At 64.2% G+C, this 21,608-nt stretch overlaps 3 protein-coding genes across 3 annotated transcripts; 1 reads left to right on the forward strand and 2 right to left on the reverse strand.

The window, feature by feature from the left end:
* Window positions 1-788: 788 nt before the first annotated feature.
* CHLRE_06g253102v5 (uncharacterized protein) lies at window positions 789-2,530 on the forward strand. The gene is made up of 3 exons (XM_043062628.1): window positions 789-1,363; window positions 1,732-2,147; window positions 2,379-2,530. Exons 2-3 carry the CDS (start codon window positions 1,762-1,764, stop codon window positions 2,434-2,436), a joined length of 444 nt encoding a protein of 147 aa, XP_042923334.1. The 5' UTR covers window positions 789-1,363; window positions 1,732-1,761; the 3' UTR covers window positions 2,437-2,530.
* Window positions 2,531-2,576: 46 nt separating this feature from the next.
* On the reverse strand, window positions 2,577-4,018 carry CHLRE_06g253150v5 (uncharacterized protein). Its single transcript, XM_043062629.1, has 2 exons — window positions 3,687-4,018; window positions 2,577-3,616 (listed from the first exon to the last, which is right to left on the reverse strand). The coding sequence occupies exons 1-2, from the start codon at window positions 3,726-3,728 to the stop codon at window positions 2,906-2,908; spliced, it is 753 nt and encodes a 250-aa protein (XP_042923335.1). The 5' UTR covers window positions 3,729-4,018; the 3' UTR covers window positions 2,577-2,905.
* Window positions 4,019-7,467: 3,449 nt separating this feature from the next.
* On the reverse strand, window positions 7,468-19,848 carry CHLRE_06g253200v5 (uncharacterized protein). The gene is made up of 14 exons (XM_043062630.1): window positions 19,647-19,848; window positions 19,461-19,551; window positions 19,304-19,377; window positions 19,118-19,240; window positions 17,183-19,045; window positions 15,392-17,017; window positions 11,801-15,244; window positions 11,340-11,653; window positions 10,863-11,031; window positions 10,519-10,689; window positions 10,160-10,288; window positions 9,935-10,030; window positions 9,334-9,756; window positions 7,468-9,143 (listed from the first exon to the last, which is right to left on the reverse strand). Exons 1-14 carry the CDS (start codon window positions 19,686-19,688, stop codon window positions 9,027-9,029), a joined length of 8,682 nt encoding a protein of 2,893 aa, XP_042923336.1. The 5' UTR covers window positions 19,689-19,848; the 3' UTR covers window positions 7,468-9,026.
* Between the last annotated feature and the right edge of the window lie 1,760 nt (window positions 19,849-21,608).

Consider the following 21,608-nt stretch of genomic DNA (forward strand, 5'->3'; position numbering starts at 1 on the left):
GGCCGGTAGCGTTGGAGCCAGCCCCACAACTCCGCCGCGGCTTTGTTTTGCCTGGCGACAGTCGCAGAGGCCAAAGCTGACTGACGCAGCTCGTGCGCGGCCTCCAGCCCCGCCTGGTAAACGGCATGCCGCTCGGTGGCATCAGGTGTTGCACCGGGATCAACCACCAGGGAAGCGACCTGCCCCAGCCGCAGCTGAGCCAGGTACCCCTGCAAGCACATGGAAACGGGTCAGTAACCGACCGCAAGAACAGCTCGACCCCTAACCACTCACGCCGTATTCCGCCAGTGGAGGCGCGTTGGGTAGGCTGGCCGTCGTTGCCCGGATAAAAGGGCTTGTTCGAAAGCTTGAACTGTTGGGAAAGGCCGGTAGCCAGTTATGCACCCTTATGCATCCGACTTCGAGCCACCCACCGGCGGGAAACCGACACTGAGAAAGTTGTGGGGAGTCAGAAGGTCGCTGCTCGAGGCGAGGTTTAAGTACCCGAGAGGCGGATAACGAGCCCCGCTTAACGGTGTGACCTGCGCGACACACGAAGGTAGTGATTGGGTGCGCGACGGAGGCACGGTGACACGGTTCGTGCCGAGAGAACTCACAGGTTTCGATAGCTCGCTCGCCCGAGCTCGCAATACCGATAATAATAAACTGCCATTCGGATTTGCCTGTTACAGTGGTGAGCGCATATCGAGGCGAAAGGTGTTAAGTTGTTCGCCCAGTTGTTCGCCGTCAATACTTGCTTCGCCTATTTTGACTACTTGCTTAAACTCTTACCATAGCATTGCTCGCTCCGTATCGGCTCGAACTGACCGCAACCGAGCTCCCACCCGTCCCGCCCTCTTCGCGAGAGGGTATGCTGAACTGAAGCATGCTGGGGCTGTTGGCGCGAGGAACGGTGAAGGCCACTCAAAGTTAGCTGATACGGTGACGAGCATTTGAGCTTCAGCACTGCAGCCAGGAACGAGCAAGGAGTGATCGATGGGAACGCAATAACGGCGCGCATCAAATCGCAAGTTATAGCAGACTTCTGGTCTAGGTTACAATCGTATGTGTGTCTCGGTGCCAAACCGAGGGGGTGGGACCGAGTCTCGCCAGGCCACCCTTGGATTGAGCGAAGAGCAGATGGAAGTATGAAGCTGAACAGACAACGAAGTGTCATAATGGAAGAGGAGGTGGAGTGATGGCACCTAGTAACATGTTCGGTATGGCGGGAGGAAGCCTACTAGAGCTAGAGTAGGCCGACGGCGCTGCAGGCGGCACGCCCCTGGGGGTCCAGAGCAGGGTGTTCGTTCTCCACGTCACTGGCTCGTGAACTGCGTCAGCAGGTCCCTCTTGTAACCAATGCAATCTAAGCTGACAAGCTAGGGTGAGGCCGGTGGCGAGTCCGCTGTTGGCCCTACCAAGATAACCCCTCCAACATCATCTGACGCTAGGAATGGGTGCTGGTTCGGGACAAGGTCCCAGCGGCCGACGCAGACTCACAAACGCAGCTAGCCGTGACCAGAAGTCCGCAATCACCTCCACACCGATCCTTCGCACAACAGCAGCCTCTGCAGTCCGGTCTGCAGCATCACGGCAAGCGTAAAGGCGCTGTCGGCCGTATTCCAGGGCCGCCACAGCAGCCAAGCACACGATGTCCCACACCGTCTGCGATAGCCCTGGTGGCGCCTGTACTAACCACAACTGGTTCCGTGTGATGTCCACATTCGCATGCTCCCGCATCACATCACGCAGAGCCTCCGCCACCACACAGTCCCAGAAGTGATGAACCCTAGCCCCAGCAGTCATCTGAGCCCCACACGGGCATTTCTCCACGCGTCCATCTGCGGCCCACGCCGCAAGCATCCCAAAGCCCGTGAACCCATTGACTGCCAGACGCCAGAGCGGTTCCTTGTGTCGCGGCTCCCACACCAAAGCCCACAGCCGCGCCAGGGCCGCCCGCAGCGCATGAATCGCTTCCGCTGGCGGCGCGGCGCCGCTGTAGGCCTCTTGGATGAAGGCCAAGTGACGCACGCGGAGCGCGTCGTACGCAGGCGCAAGTTGAAGCTGGGTTGCCTGCTTCACCGTAAGGGTCAGCAAGGGCACGTCAGCCGCGCCATGCCGCCACCCCAGGCTCTGCGCAAGCAGCAGCCATACCTGGGGGGCAGGAGGCGCGGAGGCCGCGCCGCCAGGCGCATGCAATGTGGCCGACGCCGCCACCCTCCACGCCGCCGGTACACGGGCCAACAGCGCGGAGAATTGGGCAGCAGCATCCGGGCCGGACTGCAGCGCCGGCGGCACGCGCGCCTTAGACTGCTTGACAACTGGGATGCGTGTGAGGTGCGTATCGCCCACGGCCGATGGCGTTGTTGACTGAATGAATGACACATACTTACCCGCAGCCACGAGATCCACTGGAGCCTGGAGCTCGCGACGGCGTCCTGCATTCGCATTCACTAGCAAACACTTCGCATCCACTCCGGCGTTCGACCACGGCAAATTGTTTGCCATGTGCTGGGGTCTGGGAATCAGCTGCACCCTACGGAAATTCACCAACCTGCCTTAACCCCAGCGGTGCTTAACTCGCACACCCGCAGCTACGACATCCACTTTTACAGCCGTGCTGCAATCCTGCCACCTGGTAAGTTACTACTGCATGCTAAATGGGGCAGTGACCCCGTGCCTACTTCTCCACAGTGCATTGCCACAGACTTATGCTCATCTAGTCATCTCCTGCTGGCGTAATGCCCCCGATGGACGCTAGTCTACTGCTGGTCCTATGCCAACCCTGCTTACTCATCTCGCAAATGGCTAAAGACCTCCCTCCTACCGAGGTCATCCGATGCACCCACGCCTCCGTCACTGCAGTTCGCAGTGCTGTCCAGCGCACTGAGGGTCTAACTTCTGCACAACATCCCAGCCGCCGCGCCTAGCTATACGTGCGCTGCCGGCGGCCGCCCACCGACTTGCTCCCCGTGGCCACCGCAAACGGCAGTTGCCCGCCCGCGCCTGGCCCGCCCGCCGCCAGGCTACCTGCGCCCCCGCTGGGCAGCTTCCTCAGCGCCAGCAGCCAGGGCACGAACACGGCGCCCAGGCAGCACAGCGCCAGGAACACCACCAGGCTGTGCTGCCGCATCACGGGGTCCACCTCGTGCTCACGGCGGCGCAGACGGGACTCGAACTCACCCAGGCGGCCCTCGCCCTCCTCGCCAGAGGACGCCCCGGGCTCGGAGCCCGCCGCCGGAGCGGCGGACGAGGCCGCAGCAGTGGCCGCGGCACCGGCGCCGTTGTCCTCAGCGGCGTCCTGTGTAGAGCGGGCGGCCGCGGCGTCAGCGATGTGCTGGGGAGGCTGCTCGCCAGAGTGGCGCTTGTGCAGGTGCGCGTGCGCCGCATGCACGTGCGCACGCGCGTGCGCGTGGCCCTGACCCCGGCCCGCCTCCACGCCCGGCTTCGCCCCCGCCTCCGCACCTGCGCCCTCCGCCTCCTCCTCCATGCCCATGAGCCGCCGGTGCTGCTGCAACCGGTGGCCCGCTTGCGCTGCGCCCGCGCCCGCCAGCACGGTGCCCGGGAGCGGGTGCGCCGAGGGCTTGGGGTTGGTGGGGTCGGCCACGTGGTCCAGCGTGTACAGCAGGATGACCACCTTCGTTACGCCTTAGCATCAATACTATAGTGAGCTATGTTCACGCTATAACGGCCGTTTATAGCTAAACGCTAAACCCCGAAATGATGTTTCTGCGGAAGACGTCCAGCATTCGCTTTAGTTTACCCCGATGAATTGTGCACATGTTATAGGTTGTGTTCATTGGTGTGGGCATAGACTGTGACGAGAAGGGGCCGGGGCACCCGAGATGGCCGAAGCGAACCAGTGGTTCGTCCGGCTCGCTGGCCGCTTCTGGGCGCCTCAAAGGACGGGCTTGACTATTCCTGCTGTTTTCTATATCCTATGCCCGTGGAACCAGGAAATGGTGCTAGAGAGACGACAGTTGCTTGTTGATTTGCTGTATGGCTTCAGCTTCCAGCAGACAAACAGCAGTTTAAGAAGAACAACCTACACGCTTATATGATTGTGAAACAGATTAAGACGAAAAGAGGTTTGGCGGGTTCGCCATGTCAGGCCGTGTCGACCGACACACCCCCAGCGTGTTCCCCGCCCAGAGCTTTTCTTCCTATGGGTTTGGCTTTTCTCCAAACAGCTTTCCAAGTCAGGAAACGTGATGTGTACACGGGTTGGCTCGCGTCTGCTGGATGTCTGTGCTGGGGTTGGCCCAGGGATGTGGGATGAGCCGGCGACCAATGCGTCGATGGCTGGGTCGCGTCGGCCCGGAACTGTTGGATGGCCGGGCGGGCACTGTCGCATACCCCGGTCGGGTCGCCCCCAGGTATGCAGGTTATGTGGCCGGGCTATGCTGGATGCCCGCGCCGGCTGGATGCGTCTCCGACCCCGATGCCCTGGATGGCTCGCCCAGACATCCCTCCCACCCTCCTGGTACGTGGATAGCACGTTTGCATAATACGTATATGATACATATAAAACGCCACGGGGAAACGCATGGGGTGTCGCATGGCATGAGGGTGGCCGTGCCGCGGGGATGGGCCTGAATGGGGGTGGCCGTGCCGCAGGGATGAACCCGAATTGGTATTGCGGGTCCCCTGATGCGCACGCATTGCACGTGCCTCAACTGAAACCTGTAAGTTTCCATCGCGACGAGGTGACACACGCGTGCCGGTGCCCGTAAAAGAGGCTTTGCAGGACTTGAATATTGTTGGTGCCAGTCTGTGAGACCTTATCATTATCATAATGTTTTCACGGGCGTTTCGCTCTGTTGTCGCAACCAGTGAGGAATGCAGCTGTGCCTCCTTACTTGCATGGATGTATTTGGCTGCTAGATAATGTGCTGGGGAAACCAGCGGGGTGGGCCGTGGCGGGCGAGGGGTGCGAGGGCTGCTGGAAAGGATGTCCGTCGAAGTTCGCGAACCAGGGCTGTTCTCCACACCGCAGCTGTGTTTTCTTACAACAATATGAGTGTAATAAGTTGAAGGAAATAAGGCCGCGCAAATCCAAGTTTACATCGATTCGGGCATGGTGCGGGCATGCGTGTCGTGGGCGCCCGCGGATGCCTGGCTCCGTTCCAGGTGGGTGCATTTTGTGGGTTTCGCGTTGTCGCGGCGAATGGCAGCAGCCTAGTTGCGAGCTGGAACGCGTCCGCCCCTGCAAGCGGCAGCAGTCTCCACGACACTCGGACTCCGTTTGGCGTGCCGAATGCGGAGCAGCGTGGAGCGCGCACCGGTGTCTCGTCTCGAAGGTAACAAGTAACCGCATTGCCGCTGACACTAACTTCTTTCGTGATGTTTATTGCTAGCCTGGAGCTCGCGACGGCGTCTTGCATTCGCATTCACTCGCAAGCACTTCGTTGTCGTGTTTGCACCGGCTTTCCCCCCGGATTTCGTGGCCCAGCGTATTATGCAGCGTATTTGAACGTACTGTACTAGGAATCCTAGTACGCTGTATTAATACGCGTATTATGGAGAGAGGGTCGCGTACTAGGCAACCCTGCGGACCACGCTCATGACTTAAGCAGGCGGGGGGACGAACTAAACCTCCAGGCCCCATGTCCCAAAACCTCCCGACCCCCCCTCCTGACCGACGACCTGCGACGACCGACCTCCGACGAACGCCCCTCTAAACGCTCCGCCCAGAACCACACACCGCTCACATTAGCAGGCACATACTAAAGCATTCGCAGCACGTCTAGCCTCTGGAAAGTGGCCGGATGTCCGTCCACATCGGCGTCGTAGTAGCGCAGAGCTCCACTTGAGCGTCGCAGCCGTCGCTCACTATTCATGGAGTGAACTGATGCTAACTTGTAACGGCCAAGCCTTGGTGTGCGCAACTGTAAGCTTAAGCGCACGCCCGGGTAGTCTGACTGAAGGGTCTGTGGTCGGCCACGGACACATGGACATGTGTGGCATGGTGCCAGTCAGGTTGTGCCTCCAGCTGCACAGGAGGTATAGAACTGTACAGCTCGCCGAGAGCAGTCGATTGACGCCGACTTGGCTACAAACTTAGGGGTTTTGAGGGCAGTTTTAGGGGGTAAACACCTACCGCTACGCAGTACTCCGGCTTGCCCCTCCCCCCTCAGGGCGCTCCATGCCGTGCGCCCCGGAATTGACGAGTGTTGCGGAACTAATGCGTACGTAGACCAGAGCGGAAGGCGGAGTGGGCTTGCAGGCGGCACGAGAGTAGGCAGTCAGTAGCGCAAGTTGCGAATTCACATGTTACCTCGTAACCGACGGTAAACGCTGCGGACGGTCGCGCCCATGGCTGGCTGACGGAAGGTGGCTGCTGTATTGGGATGGCTGGGCTGGACGACGCCGGCCGGGCTGGCGTTGGGACTACCAGAAAGGATGCGCCCGAAACCAACCTGGAGAACACCGCCCCGGAATGCGGTGTGGGGATGGGGTGGGGTGGGATGGACTGGCGGATGGTGGAAGTATCATATAGGTCTGCTGGGGGCTGCGAGCAGCCATACTACCGGTCATGATATTGCCTTCGGTAGCTCAGGGCGCCGCGGGCTGGGGGTGGGTAAGTGAGCGGGGATGGGGGCTCGGACTCAGCGGGGGCACGGACTCAGGGCGTGGAAGCCAGCGAGAAGCGGGCGAGAGTAACGCCGATGTGCCGGGTGATGTGCGAGCAGAATACAGAACGCGGCATTCGTCATTACGGGGAAACTAAAACAGATAGCGCCAACCTTTTGCGCCTCGCGCTTTCGCGCGCAATTTCCGGGATCCTCCAACGCGTCGATTCCTCCGTCTTGCGTCCTTCCGTGCCGGGAGCCTTAATTATCGATACAATTTGTGATATATTATATGTTGCGCTGGAGCTCTAATGCAAACGCTGCGCTTGTCGTTTACCCCGCTCTGGCATAGGGCTTGCGTTTTCATAATGTTACGCTTTGCAATACATACATAGAAAGGCGCATTATTTGCACGACAAATTTCGCTGCGCTCGGGTTTCAAGGTTATAACTCAACTCAAAACTGGAATAACCGGGAGGGCCCCGCTGCGGGAACTCGATGCGACCGCAATGGCTATTGCCCCTCCCCCTTCGGGGGAAGGGGCAAGCCAACGGTGGGGCCGGAGGTCGGTCGTCGGTCCGGAGGGGGGGGAGGTTTTGGCTGTTTGGGACATGGGGTCTGGAGGTTTAGTTCCCCCCCCCCTCTGGCTAGGCGGGGGCATCATGCCGAATTTAGTGAGACCGCCGTGCGGCAACAGGGTTGGACGTTACTGCCGACGTCCGCATGGTGATTCCATGTACGGTTTGTTGGAAGGCTGCTGGCGCGTCAAGGACCTTATATCCATTCTGCTTTGGACGCTATGCCGATGTTGCGCCCTCGGGCCGCGGTCCTCCACGGCCTGGACTGGTGACCGCCGGTATCGAGCTGTCAGCCCGCCTCCTCTGCATGTGCACTGCCGCGCAACGATCAACTGACGAGAATTGTACGATACATGTTCCTGTTGCACTAGCGCCCTTCTTCGCATTGTTAGTCCTAAAGCATCTCCCCACGTCAGGCACGTGGGGGGTGTGCCGTCGCCGTCACGGTATGCAGCGCGCCAACACAGGCGCCCCCCTTCTGCCCATCCGACCACATGATGTGCGCGGCTGGGCGCACAGGCACGGCGCACAGGCCGCCGCTCACTCATGCCCACTCTTCACGCCGCCACGACCCCAAACTAACAAGGAGGCCGCACTATTGTCCCGCGTATCCGTGCGTTTCTCCAGATGATAACCGATACTCACTTCAGGATGAATTAAGACTGCAAATTCTGATCACTTTTACACGCGCACGCGCACCGGAGAACTCTACTTCAGTACTGCTGCACCGAGCAGTGGAAACACTCGGTACCGACTCAGCTCTCCAGCACAGACCAACGGGTTGACAACACCCAATCCTGGCACCGACTGCACGTACCCAACGTCAGGCCATTGAGCCCTCGACCTCCCTCAGCCCGGCCATACACCTCAAGCGTTCAGTGGGTTAGCCTGGCCTCCAACTCCACGTGCTTCCGGCCCATGTGCCAAAACACAATTACTCTTGTGAGCCTTGGAAGCTGCGCGCGGTTCCCCATGCACATAAACCACTCCAACGCACAGCACTGACTGGCCTGGCGGCTCGTGGGGACAACGGCGTTGTAGCCACCATTTTCAAGTAATGTGAATGCTCCACGCTCAGGGGCACTCTCTTGGCGCTCCTTGATGGCTCAAAACGCAAGCCTGTGACATGAAGGCCTGTGCCTTGCTCATGATCCGCTCCAGCCACCTGCGCGTCACGATTCATAAGCCGTTCACTTCTGCCCACAGTCACGCACACACCCCCAAACAGCACGCGCGGCGCTGAGTGTCACTACTCCGGCTCCGCAGGCAATCCGGTGCCCATGGGCATCTACTCCCACCGGAACACCAAAGCCCACCACACGATTCCGTTCAACTAATATTTAGCAATTCAACCGCAGGGCTTCACATTGCAACGCTTCTGAAAGCAAGCCTGATGAGTAATGAGAGTTAGACGCGCAGCCCGACCCCCGCAAGTGTGCATTGACCGAAAGCTCTTGTGAATCCCCGTCTTGTTGATGTCAGCACCATGTTGCCCTAAGCCAAAAAAACACGTGTCAGTCCCATGCGTCCCAGTCTTGGGCATCCGTATACCATACCCAAGCACACCCGTGTCAGTTCACAAGCGCAAGCCCACGCACATCACCGCTAGTGCTCAAGCCACATACTGGGCAGTGCCTGCTGGCAGCGTCCAGTAACCCCAGGACACAAATCCCCGAAGTAGCAGCCAAACAGCATCCATGCAATGATGAACATCCGAAGAAGGTCCCGCCCGTGTAAGTACAATCAGCGTATCTGGGGATTGATCCGGACCTCCTTCCTATAGCTGCCCTCATGTTGCTGCAGCCACCTGATAATCAGCTCCCTCACTGCATGCCAACCCCACTCCGCTCCCTCTACGGATGCTGCTCTACTGCATGCCACTCCCACTCCGCTCCCTCTACGGGTGCTGCTCTATCACCACACTGGGCGGTGCACCCGCCATGGATGCGGTCATCGAGTGCAGTGAACGGCTGGGGCCGACCTCCTCGCGCGAGCGCAGCACCATGTTCTCGACCTGGGGGCAGCGAGTAAAGCGAGCAATTTGATTACGAAACTCTGGAGGGAAACCCGGTAAGGCCGAGGCAAGGCAGCACAGGCAGTGTCGTACACACAACCCCATGTCTGGGTGCCCCAAGACTTGCATTGCAGGCATTGCATGTATCGACAACTCAGCAGGCACCCGGCCGATGCCATACTTCACTTGCCTGCATGACCCACTGCACGGTGTCGGGGCCGTTGGCGTCCTCCAGGCGAACTGGCTCCTCCGCAGGGAACTGGCACAGCGCCCACAGCAGCAGGCCCAGCGGGTCGCGCGGCGCCTCGCGCGGCACACCCGCGTTCGCGCCGTCAAAGCCACTGCCGCGCGCGTTGCCGCTGTCGGCGGTCGGGATGCCACTGGCGGCGGCGCCGCCGCGTTGTCCGCTGGCGCCGGTGTCGCCGCCGGCCTGAAACCCCATGTCGGAGCCGGCCTCGGAGGGCGTCCCGCGGCTGGTGAGGACACCACTGGGGCCCCCGACGCCGGCCATGCCGCCCGAGGTGGGGCAGCGGACGGAGGGCGCGGGCGCGCCGCGGCGCTGCTGACGCAGTGCGGCCTCCAGCTCGTCGCTTTCCTCGGTCATGCCGCTCAGCTGCGAGAGGCCAGTGAGAGGGCATTGGAGAGGGAAGGAAGAGGGCAGCGAAGCGGGTAGGGGTCAGATCAGGAGCGGCTACGTTGCTTGCCCACGCAACGCATGCGGTTCTTGGCACTGCTGCAGGAGCGGGTGCCAGTAGTGAGCCAGGGCGGCCGCGGGGTCAGCAAGCACGCACCATGCTGGGGCAGCGCTCGGGCGCGCCGCGTGCGGGCGCCAGCAGGCCGCGCAGTCGCTCCACGACCTCGCCGAATGTGGGCCGGTAGTCAGGGTCCTGTGGTGGCAGCAGGAGGTGAGCAACATCAGCGAGCTGGCTGACTGATTGCCGCCATGAGGCCCACGCCCTCAGGCAACTAGATTACGGTACACGACATTAGCTGCATCTCTGCACACATCGCCCCACCGTGTGCCAGCAGTCCTCCGCCAGGGCCGACAGCTCGGGCGGCACGCCGTCGGGCCACGCGGGCCGCTCGCCACGCGCACACACCGCCTCCACCACCTCGTGCGGCGCCATGCCCCGGTACGGCGACTCCTGCGTTGTGTGCAGATAGCGCAGCAGTTGCAGGCACCGGTCAGCTGTAATACAACCTCAGCCTCACAGCATACCCTCGAGGGGAACACTGGCGAAAGGCAAGCACGCGCCCGCAGACCAACACAGGAACCGTGCGTGCCGTCAGTGACCCCAGCACAGCACCAGCACACCAGCCACGCGCCGTGTCTCTGACTGCACAACAGCCCGCCCCGCCTCTCGCCCGCGCTCACCCCTGTGTACAGCTCCCACAGCACCACGCCAAAGCTGAACACGTCAGTGGCCAGGCTGAACACCGTGTCGCGCATGGCCTCGGGCGGCATGTGCGACACGGTGCCGTGGATGCCCTGCTTCAGGCCGTCCTCGCCGGGAGGCAGAACCATGGCCAGACCAAAGTCCGCAACCTGCGCGGAGGCAGGAGGCGGTCGCGTGGTTGCGGGGCAGTTGTGTGACGGCGCATGCAGAGAGGAGTCAGGTCTAGAACACGATGTAGCACGGTGTGCAGATGTAAGAGCATGTACGCGTGTCTCAATCAGCAGTTCGCCCCTGCAGCCTGCGACCGTGGCCGCGCCCGCACCTTGGCCACGAAGCCGTGCGGGCGGTCGGGCGTGACGTCTGCTCGCTGCAGCAGCACGTTCTCGGCCTTGAGGTCGGCGTGTATGACCCGCAGCGCCGCCAGGTGCTTCATGCCGTTGGCGATGTCCAGAGCCACGCGGTACAACAGCGCCGCAGACTCAGGACCGGAGCTGTAAGGCGGAAGCATGAAGGCGGCGAAAGGGGGCGGGGGAGTTGGGTCGGGTCAGTGCCGTATTGTGGGTGGGCGCTTTGAGCACGTGCAGGGCATTCGCATTGGCGGCACAGTTGGGAGATGGCGGGCCGGGGGGTTGCAAAGATGGTACAGAAAAGTGAAGCGAAGTAGGGTAGCGGGCGAGCCGAGAGCTCTTGGGGCCGGCAGCCAAGAACCACGTACCAGTATGCCATGTGCCACCGTGACCGCCGTCCCGACTAGCGCAGCATAGCGCCCCGAGCTGCCACCCTTGGGTTCGCCACTCACCCCGCCAGCCCATGCTTGCGCCGGTTGATGGCGTCGCGCAGTGTGCCCAGCTCGCAGAACTCCTGCACCATGACCGTCATGAAGCGCTGCCGCCCGCCGCCGCCGCGCGAGCTGCCGCCCATGCCGCCGCCACCGCGGCCCAGCTTGGCCGCCAGGCGCCCCGGCTGCAGGCGCCCGGTGCAGGCGTCGTAGGTGAGAACAATGTTGGGGTGCAGCAGCATGCGCGACACGCATGCCTCTACGCGCGCCAGGCGGCCGCGCTCCTTCTCCTTCCCCAGCACGCCCGTGCCGTGCTCAATCAGCTTGATGACAACCTGGCCGAGTGGCGGGTGGCAGGAAAGCGGTACAAGCGGCGGGTTGGGAAGCCCATTCAGCCATGGAATACAATGCCGGTGACGCAACATCAATTAGGATCCCAAGCAGCCCCAGCAGACATCTGCAGCCCCAGCAGTCGGTCCCACCTTGGTGTCGTATAGGCGGCCGTGGTACACCATGCCCATGCTGCCGAAACCCAGGATCTTGTCGATGTTGATTTCGTCCATCAGCACCGCCCGCTCATCCTGCAGCCGCCGGTTGGCCAGCACCGCCTCCTCCACCTCCGCCTCCACCGTGTCCCCGCCCGACATGCCGCCGCCGCCCGCGCCGCCGCCCAGGTTGGACTGACCGCGCACCATGGACGGCAGCCCGCCGCGACCGCCGCCGCCAGCGTACATGCCGACCCCGCCGCCACTGTTGACGCACGCGATGATGCTGCGTGCCGGGCCGCCGCCGCCAACCTGGGTGCCACCAAAGATGGTGGTGACGCAATGCGCCATGTGTGAGGGCGTGCGTGACAGGTTGGAGATGTAGGTGGCGTTGGTGGGCGGCTGCTCAATGCTGCGAGAGGCGGTGCTGTCGTCACCGGTGCCGGCGCCCATGCCGGTCTGGCTGTAGCAGGTGCTGGGCGGCAGGTACGCCAACCCCAGGTCGGGGCCCTGCGACTGGTGGCCGTCGCTGCTGGCGCTGACGCTCACGCCGCCGACCGTTGTGGCGCTGGCCTGGCGGCTGAGGCCGCGGGCGAGCGCACCGCTGCCACCGCCAGCCACCGCCGCCGCCAGCAGTGCCGTGGTGTCGCTGTTGCCGTACGGCGCGAGCGGCATCGACAGCCGCGCCACCACCAGCGCCTTGGGGATCGGCGTCTGCAGGTTGCGGCCGTGCGGCGGCGATCCCTGTGCGGCAGCGCCACCAGCCGCGTTGTTGCCGGCGCCCGCATGGCTCGCGTCACCAGCACCCACTGCGCCTACGCCTATGCCACCGCGGCCGGCCTCGCCACCGCCGGCATGTGCATTGGCCACGCCGGCGGTGGACTCGAGCGCGGACTGCAGCAGCGCGGCGGCGGAGGCCAGCGCGCAGCCCGACATGCCGGCGCCCTCAGGCTCGCTGAGTGGATCGATGGGCCCCGACTGGCTGGGCGAGGGGCTGGTCAGCTGCGCTACGATGGCGGCGGGGTTCGAGGCGGGCGCCGCAGCATCCCAGCGCCGCGTGTGCTCGTGCAGGTTGACGGCAGAAAGCGGCGCGGGCGCAGTCCCCGTGGCGCCCGGCTGTGAGGCGCTGGACGCCGCGCTTGAGGCCGCGGCGGCTGCAGCGTTGGAGGTGGTGCTGCCACCACCCGAGTGTGTGTGGAGGTCGCGGTGGCTATGGTGCTGGTGCTGGCGCTGGTGCTCTGCCGCTACCAACTCCCGCTCGGGCACCACCGGTGCCGCCAGCGGCGGAATGGGGATGTCATCCGCTGCCCCCGTGGCCGCTGCCTCGCCAGAGTGCCCGCCGGCACCCGCCGTCTGGAACGGTGAGGCGCTGCCAGACCCAGCATTGTTGGCGTTGGACACGGCGCCACCCGCGGAAGTGCTGTTGGCACTGCCTCCTGCCGGCGGCACGATGGGCGCCGCGAAGCGGAAGCTCGCCACTTTGCCAGGGACGCCCGCGTTCTGCCGGATGCGCGCCAGCGGGCTGGCGACCGCGTCGCGTGCGTTCTTGGCCCGTGTCTCCGCCGCCAGCACCTCTAGCAGCTCCTGGTCGCTGTCACTGGACTCCAGCATGCCCAGCTCGCCAGCTGCAGCGTCAGCGGCGGCTGCCGCGGCGGCGGCACGACATGGGTCCACGTTGCCGTCGTCGCCTTCAATGCCGCCGCCAACACCCGCAGAGACGCTCGCCACCCGGACGCTGCCGTTCGGCACCAGGCTGTCTGGGTTCGTAGCTGGATCACGGCCGCTCATGCTGTCATCACCCAGCCGCGGCCGCCCAGACTCACTCGCAGCAGCGGCCACGGCAACGACTGGCCGCCTGCCCGACTGCGAAGAGCTGCAAGCCCTTGCCTGAGCCGCCCGGCGCTTCTGCGAGCCCACGGAGCCGTTGCTGCCAGTGCTCTGGCCGCGCACCACCAGGGCGCCGCTGGACACGACGCCGCCTGCGCTCCCGCCCGCCGCGAGCAGGGCTGCGCGGGCGGCGGCCGACGCCGCCGACTCCGCCGACATGCGGCTGAGCTCCAGCGCCAGGTCCTCGGCGTCACGGGAGGCGGTGCTGACACGCGGTCCGGGGCCGCCGCTAAAGCGCAGGCCCGCAAGAGATAGCTCCGACGCGGAGCGCCAGGCGGAGCGGCGCCGCGTCCCGGCGGCGCTGACGCCAACAACGGGTGAGCCCGCACAGTGGTCCTCGCCGTCATGCACGGCGCCCGCGAGCGCTGCCGCATCAAGCCCATTGTCAGCGCCCGACACGCGCGCTGAGCGGCCTGCACCTCTTGCGCTCAAGCGCGGGCCTGCGCTAAAGCGGCCGCTGCCGCCAGCGCTTTCCAACTGCTCCGGCACAGGCTGCAGCTGCTCACACTCCAGGCAGCCCGGCGACGACAGGTTGCCCAGCTTTAGAATACCGCCGCTGCCGCTGCTGCTCGCGCGGCCGCCGCCGGCGCCCGCGCCACCTACGCTGTTGATGCCGCCGTTGGTGCTTGTGCTGTCCCGGCCAGCGTTGCTGCTGCGGCTTCGCCGCGCAAGCTCCACCACCGCGGACAGGTCGTCGGCACTGGGCCTCCGGCCGTCGGCACTGGCACGCGCCGTCGCCGCCGCCGCCAGCGCCGCCTCCTTCTCCGCCGCCATGAGCTCGTCATCCTCCTCCTTTACGTCCGCCAGTTGCCGGCTGCCCAGCGAGCCGCCCGAGGAGTTCCGCACCAGGCGGTGCACGGGGTGCCGCGACAGGGCGTCGGCCCCGCCCTCGCCGGGCTCCGCCTGCTGCAGCAGTGCGAAGCGGCTCTTAGTCCGCGACACGCGGCGATAGTGCGAGGTGCTGCCGGTGGTGGTGGTGGTGACAACGCGCGCCAGGGAGCGCTCGCTGAGGCTCTTGCTTAGCCGCGCGCTGCGGTCATCGTGGCTACTGCCCGCGGCGGTGTGCGCAGCGGCGTGCGCTCCGCCAGCGTTGGTGCGGGTGGCGGGAGTGGGCCTGGCACCGTGGACCGCCTTGTACGCCGCTGCTCCGGCCGCAGCGCCGCTGCCCCGCAGCGCAGCAGCTGCTGGCGAGTCGCTGCCGGAAGGTGTCGCGCTGTCGGGGTCACCGCCGTCACCGGACAGGCTGAGCGTGCTGCGCGTGCCCACCTCGCCCCTGCTGCCGCCGGGGGCACTGGGCAGCAGTGCCGGCGCTGTGGGCCCGGCCGGAGCCAGGGCCTCCGCGTCCAGGCCTGCCAGCTCGGCCAACGACGGCTCGTGGCGCTGGCCCGCGCCGCTGTCACATCGGACAAAGCCGCTGCCGGTGGACGCGCGGCTGGCCACCCCACAGGCGGCAAGCTCGCCACTGGCCGACAGCGGGTGCGGGGCGATGCGACCGCTGCCGGCGGCGTGCCGGCCGCTTGGAGGTCCGGTTTCCGCCAGCACAGCCTGCCACGCCTGCGGGTTTATGACGCACGGGAACCAAGGGCGCGTCAAGCATCGTAAGGCCTGGCATGTAAGGCACGTTGAAGATCAGCTCTACCTATTGGCTACCTGTGAGCAACGACGTGCCCCAACCTGCATCCCCCGCGAGTCAGGACGTACCTGTACCAGCGCGGCCCGGCGGTGCTCCTGGTGTGGGAGCTGCTGGCGCGAGCAGTGCCAGTGGTGGTGGTGCTGCAGCACCTGGTGGCGCTGCTGCTGCTGCTGCTGCTGCTGCTGCTGCTGCTGCCGCTCCTCCGCCTCGCCTCTGCCGCTTCCGTCGTCGCCAGCACTGCCTGCGCCGCTGCGCCTGCCCACACCGGCAGGCCTGAAGCTGGCCTCGCCGGCGGATCGAGACCGTTGCACAGAGCCGTTGCAGCGGCGTGCGCCCATGATCGCCTGCCAAGTGAGCGCGAGCTCCGACGCGCCACCGGATGCCTCGGACTGGCGCCCACTCATGCCAGCACCGCCCCTGGCGGCCGCGGCGTAGCGCTGGCGGTACTGAGCCGGGTCCATGTGAGCCGCACAGGCGGCGTCCGACGAGCCCAATGCCAACTCGAGTGCAGGCCCCACGGCGGCTACGCGGCCGCTGCCGCTACTCCCGCGTGCGTCCACAACAAAACCGATGGCCGAACCTTCGCCGCTACTGGGCCCGGACCGAATTCCGCCGAAACCTAAAGCTGCAGAGCTGCTGGTGGCATTGAAACCCTCGGTGCCCCTCCTCTTGGCGCTGCCCGGCCCGTGCGTTTCCGCCCGCAACACGTCCGTGCTGCTGCGGCAGCTAGCCACCCGCCCGGAGTTTAGCGCGCCCGTAATGGTTATGGCGGAGCCGCCGGATGTGATGGACCAGCGGCGACTGCCGCTGCTGTCAAGTCCGTTGCCGCCACCTGCGCCGGCACTGCCACCCGCTGCTGCCAGTGCGCCTGAAGACGTCGCCTCCGCTGCTGCAGCCTCCGCATCTAGGAACATGACCTCAAAGGAGGGCGGTCCAGTGGTGGGCGCGGAGCAGGCGGGCCCTGCGGGGCCTGGCACGGCGTACGCTGAGCCCACGGCCTGCATCATTTCCGGCGTTCCCGTTGGCGTCCTCGTGGCAGCAGCGGGCGGTCGCGTGAGTGCCGCCACAGCAGTACCCCGCTCCGCCGGAGCCTGCCGCAGCTCCTCTGCCGCAGCCATTGAACCGGAGCCGTGCATGCTGCCATTTTCCAACACGGTGCGCAGAAGCGGGGAGGCGGCGGCGGCGCCGCCCGCGAGCGACTTGTGGTCGCGCTGCTGAGCCATGGCCTCCAGCGACGAGTAGCTCTGCGTCCGACGCACAGGGCCGCCTTGTCGCCGACGCACGTCCGAAACACCCGCGGCCGCCTTGGTGAGCTGCCCCTCTGCATGCGCAGGCGCTGCGCTCGTCTCAAGCGCCGCTGACCCGTCGGGTGCCCGCCGCGGTTCTTGCAGCAGCCTGCCAGAGCCGTGCGGTGCCAACGGCCGCAACCCCACTCCTGCCGCTGCTGTTGCTGTGCCTGCAGCCGCGGCCTGGCGCAGGAGCACCGTCGCGAAGCGGTCCAGCGAGGCCGCCAGCTCGGGGTGGTGGCGGCGCATGGACCGGAGGGTCCGCAGCCGCCGCACCGACTCATCCTCCTCCGCACTGTCCTCGCTGTAGGGCGAGGGAACCTCTACCCGCGGCCCAGTGACGTTCACGCCGCCGCGGCCAGTGAGTGGAAGCAGCTTGTCCGCATGGGCCGGCGGCAGCACAAGCGGCTGCAGAGCGAGCAGGGGGCACCAGGGAAAAGGCGGGGCGATACCAGACATCAGCACAGGGCGGGAGGCTTTACCACGCCCTCCAAGCAGGCTGTGCGCACATAAGGGACCTGAGCTATAGCCAGCACACGAGCAGCCACACCACCCTTGAAGGCCAACACTCACCGCGCCCGCCCCACTGACAGCCAGCTCCACCAGTGCCAGGCTGCGCTGCGGCGACAGCTCCGAGAATGTCCGCGAGCGCTGCTGCAGCCGCTGCCGCAGAGCCAGCGAGCGGCTCGCCACCGCCGCAGCCCCAGCCCCAGCCCCAGCCGAACCAGCAGTCATGCCGCTAGCACCCGCTGGCGTGGTAGTGCCGCTCGTCCCAGGCTCGTCGCCAGTCTCTGGCTTTGCCGCAGCCCACACCAGCGACGCGGGCAGCTGGGAGCTGCTGCGTGATGCTCCGCGTCGTGACCGTTGTGATTGGGGATTAGCGGCTGCGTCCGCCAACGTGCCCAGCAGGCCAGCCAGTCCTGGCAGGATCAGCTGCCCCGAGCTAATGCCGCTGCTACTGCGGACGCCGCTGGCACCTGCGCATCCGCTGCGGCTGTTGCCGCGCCCGCGCTGCGCTGCAGCCGGGGGGCCCGACGGCACCCCGGAACCTGATGCCGGCAAGTGGCTGTGTGGCTGTGAGCTGGATGGACCCGGCTCTGATGCGAGCCTGCCAGGTAGGGCGGGCGGCTGACCCGGATTTGCACCCGAGGAGCGCCGCCGGGACACAGCTGCATAGCCCGCAGAGGGGCCCGCAGCGCTGCCGCCGGACGCGCCAGCGCCCGGCAGCGCTACCTTCCCGGTGCCGGTCGGGGCGCTGCCTGCTTGCTGGCTTCCATTGCTGAGGTTGGCATCCTCCAGCCATGTGCCGCGCGGCCCCGCCTCCCCTTCAAGCCCACCGACGCCGCCGCCAACCCCGCTGCCAATCCCACCGCTGCCAAATGCGGTGTGTGGACGGTACGGCGCCGTGTGCATGGCCGCGCTCCGCGACCACACGGACGTGAAGCTGTCATACTTGCCTATGCCGCCCGAGCGACCACTTGCGTCCCCGACTGCGCCGCCGCCCAGCCCAGCGTCTTTGATGTACGCTGAAGCCACCCAGCCCTCCCTGGCAGTGCCGATCAGCCCGAACTCGCCACCATGGCGCGTGGGGCTGCACGCGTCGCCACTGGCGGAGGCGCGTAGCTCCATTCCGCCTGTGACTCCGCCGCTCACGTGATCGCCATCGCGCATGTCGTCGGCTGGGGCGGAGGGTGTCGTGCTGCCGCCGGTGAACAGCCACACCAGCAGCTCGTCGTCCGTCTGGCAGCTGACGGTGCAAGACTGGACCGCTGCGGGGTTGGCAATGAAGAGAATCGCATGAGGATCCGTTCTTGTAGCTGGCGGGCTGTCGTAGGGCGAGCGCGGTGTCCCTGTTGATTGCGCCGCAGGCCTGCTGGGGTCGGGGCAGTCCGCTGCGCAAGCGGGCACATCGCTGAGCCCGCTGAACCCGCCGCTGTCCGTACTTGAGCGAATATCCGACTGCATGGCTGGAAACGAGCTAGCAGGACGCGAGCTATCCCATCCCAACGCGTCTGGATGCACCGCTTTGGCGCTGCCGGCTCGCGAGGGCGGCGGGGGCCCTGCACGCTGGCGTGGCTGTGTTGTGTCGCCAGAACTGGTGGAACCTAGCGGCACCCCTGCAGGGGGTTGTGCAGCCCTGTCGTCAACTGCTAGCTGCTGGGTTGCTTGCTTTGCTTCCAAGGGCGTTGCCACACAGGTGCCAGCTGCTTGCGCCTGCGCCAGCTGCCGGTAAACCGCGCGCCGGCCCGAAAGCGCCTGGGCCGGCAGGACGACGCCCACCAGCACCGCCGCGAACAGGAACGCCACGCTGCACCCATCGCTGGTCGCGGCTGTGCTAGAAAAATTTGCTTGCATCCCATACACAACCGCTGTTTGCACCACTTGCGCGGCCATGGCGATTCCTGTAGGGTCCCTGTGACAGCCCTCGTCGACGCCCTGCGAGCACACGACAAAAATGCCTCGGCTCCGATGACGAGCTGACTGTCCGACGACTGCAAAATAACTTACCGCTGGCGAGACGGTCCAGAAGAGGGATGTCAATGCTAAGTGCGATATACGCTCGGTGCCCGCCACCGTCGTGCCGGCTGACGCCAGGATGACTGCCAGAAAGAGCAATATCTGTCGCAAAACCTGCGCAAGCGAGGACTTAGTTCAGCGGGGCCCCACTGGAAAATATGAGACGCTTTGCGCTACCTGCTGGGGCACCACGCCGCCCAGCGGTATCCATTTCAGTGAGCTGCTTAGCGCTGCTGTCAGTAAGGCAGCGCCTGCAATGCGGGGGCAAAGAACAAGAAAGCGAACGTGTCAGGGGCGAGAATCGCAAGCTTCACCGCGGCTGGCGTTTCCTTACCAGCGCTGGGCACCAGACGAGCCCATGAGGTGTCCTGAGATATGCTCGACACCAGTATAGCAAGAGCGACCCACGACCAGCCAGGTGACGCCTGCTCGGCATTTTGGTTTGGGCACAAGAATTATCGATACAGCTCTCACAGGTCACGTTCATCATTCCAGCCAGTATTACTGACTCCCAACTCACCCCTTGCCTCGCCGACGCGCTCAGCGACACACGACTCAGCATGCCGTCCGGCTAGGAAGGTCGCTGTGGGAGCCTAGACCTTAGCTGATTCTGTCCCAGCATCCATAGGACATTGGAGGCAAGCCGCAAGTAAAAGCGAAGGAGCCATCCCAAGTCCGTATTATTGAGCTTGGCTTGTTACAGACATTTATGCTAGGATTGCGTTGGGTTTGGCAATGTAAAAAGCGAGTGCATTATGAGAGCGCGAGAGGCATGTGTCCACTTCATTCCAGAGCCGCCCCATCCCTGCCACGCCCTGCCCTGGGTTTCTCGGACTTTCCTCGTCGACCCACATGTGTCGTAACCCGGGCTTCTGCACACACACTAGCGCTAAAGTGAGTTGGACACGTCACCGCCGTGCGTCTAAGTGCTTAGTCAGCCTGGCTTCCAGGGTACCGAAAGCTGGGGCATGAGGTACTAGGGGCCAACTTCCCTGCGCCCCCGCCCAGAACATATAGTGCGTGCAGCCTTACCTCAGTTACCTGGTATGTGCACACAGCAAATGTTACTGTAGACCAATGTTTGGACCCTTTAGCTCTGTTCAGTGGCAATGTAGGACGGAACGCCTGTCTCGCTTCTTCTTGTGTGTGGTTACACGCACGACGCGCTTGCCTGACCTTGCAGAAACCGAGGCCCGGGCCGGGGGTTGTAAATACCGGGCCGGGGGCCCTTATAACGCCTAGGCGTTTCCCGGCACTCCTGTGCCTAGGCTTGTGGCGTTGAGGCACAGCGGTGGGGCTCTGGCGGGTTGAGGCTTGGCTAGGACTCACTGTGCGCGGAGTCACACGGACTTTGCCCGCGGGAGGGTTTGCAGCAAAGTCGGGGTTGGTGGAGTTAAGTTGGGCCCTGATAGCATGTGATGGCTCGGCGTCTTCGGGTGCTGGGACTGTCCCCTCTGTAACATCCGCATTATAACGCCGGAAACTCACTTTGTGCAACGAATTTAGGCAAGTTCGACTGTACTACTCAACTATAGCTTATGCATCATGGTGTTGTGTTGTAGGCACTCCCACAACCTCCTGCTGCAGTCCTGCCCTGAGCATATTCATACGCCAAGCTTGTGCCGCTCGGCAAAACATTCACATTAGCATGCTGGGAAATATGAGGCACCAACACCGCCTCTATGAATGCGGATGTTACAGAGGGGACAGTCCCAGCACCCGAAGACGCCGAGCCATCGCATGCTATCAGGGCCCAACTTGACTCCACCAACCCCGACTCTGCTGCAAACCCTCCCGCGGTCAACGTCCGTGTGACTCCGCGCACAGTAAGTCCTAGCCAAGCCTCTATGGGATGACTCCTCAAAGGAGCACACGCCATGTCGTGACCCCATGTTGGGAACCCACTTTGAATTTTGAACGTGATATGTTGTTGTCTGGTTACAAGGTGGCAGGGGCAAGGCAGGGGTGGCAAGGGTCGTATCTTGTTTCAGGGCAATGCCTAGCTCAGACAATAACGGGCGGGTGGCCGCCGTCTTTTGTCTGGGCACATGGCGGTTTGGGAGCCATAGGAATTCGGACAAAACCCGCCCCGAACTCAGGCCAACGAAGTCCAGCCCCAGACATTGGGGGAAATATGTCCAGAAATCCGCCCAATTGGCCAATGAATGAATGTTTTTGCCCATGCTCTAGAAGCCATGGGCTCGATGAGACACGGTAAGTATGCAGAGTCCCATGGTGGGTGTGCGATGGGACAGTATTAAGGCAGGTTGGTGAAGTCCCGTAGGGTGCAGCTAATTCCCAGCCCCCAGCAGATGACAAACAAATTGCAAAGGCATTGCATGAGCGCGCGACTGGTCGAACGCCGGAGTCAATGTACCGACAAGCTGCTGGCTGGCTGGAAGTTTGCTGACGCGCATGGTCTGTACTCTCAGACCCAACGGACCCTAAACGCTATGGGCTGTGGCACCTGGCGGCTGGCGGC

This window comes from Chlamydomonas reinhardtii, chromosome 6 (assembly GCF_000002595.2).
Source record: "Chlamydomonas reinhardtii strain CC-503 cw92 mt+ chromosome 6, whole genome shotgun sequence".
Lineage (NCBI taxonomy): Eukaryota > Viridiplantae > Chlorophyta > Chlorophyceae > Chlamydomonadales > Chlamydomonadaceae > Chlamydomonas > Chlamydomonas reinhardtii.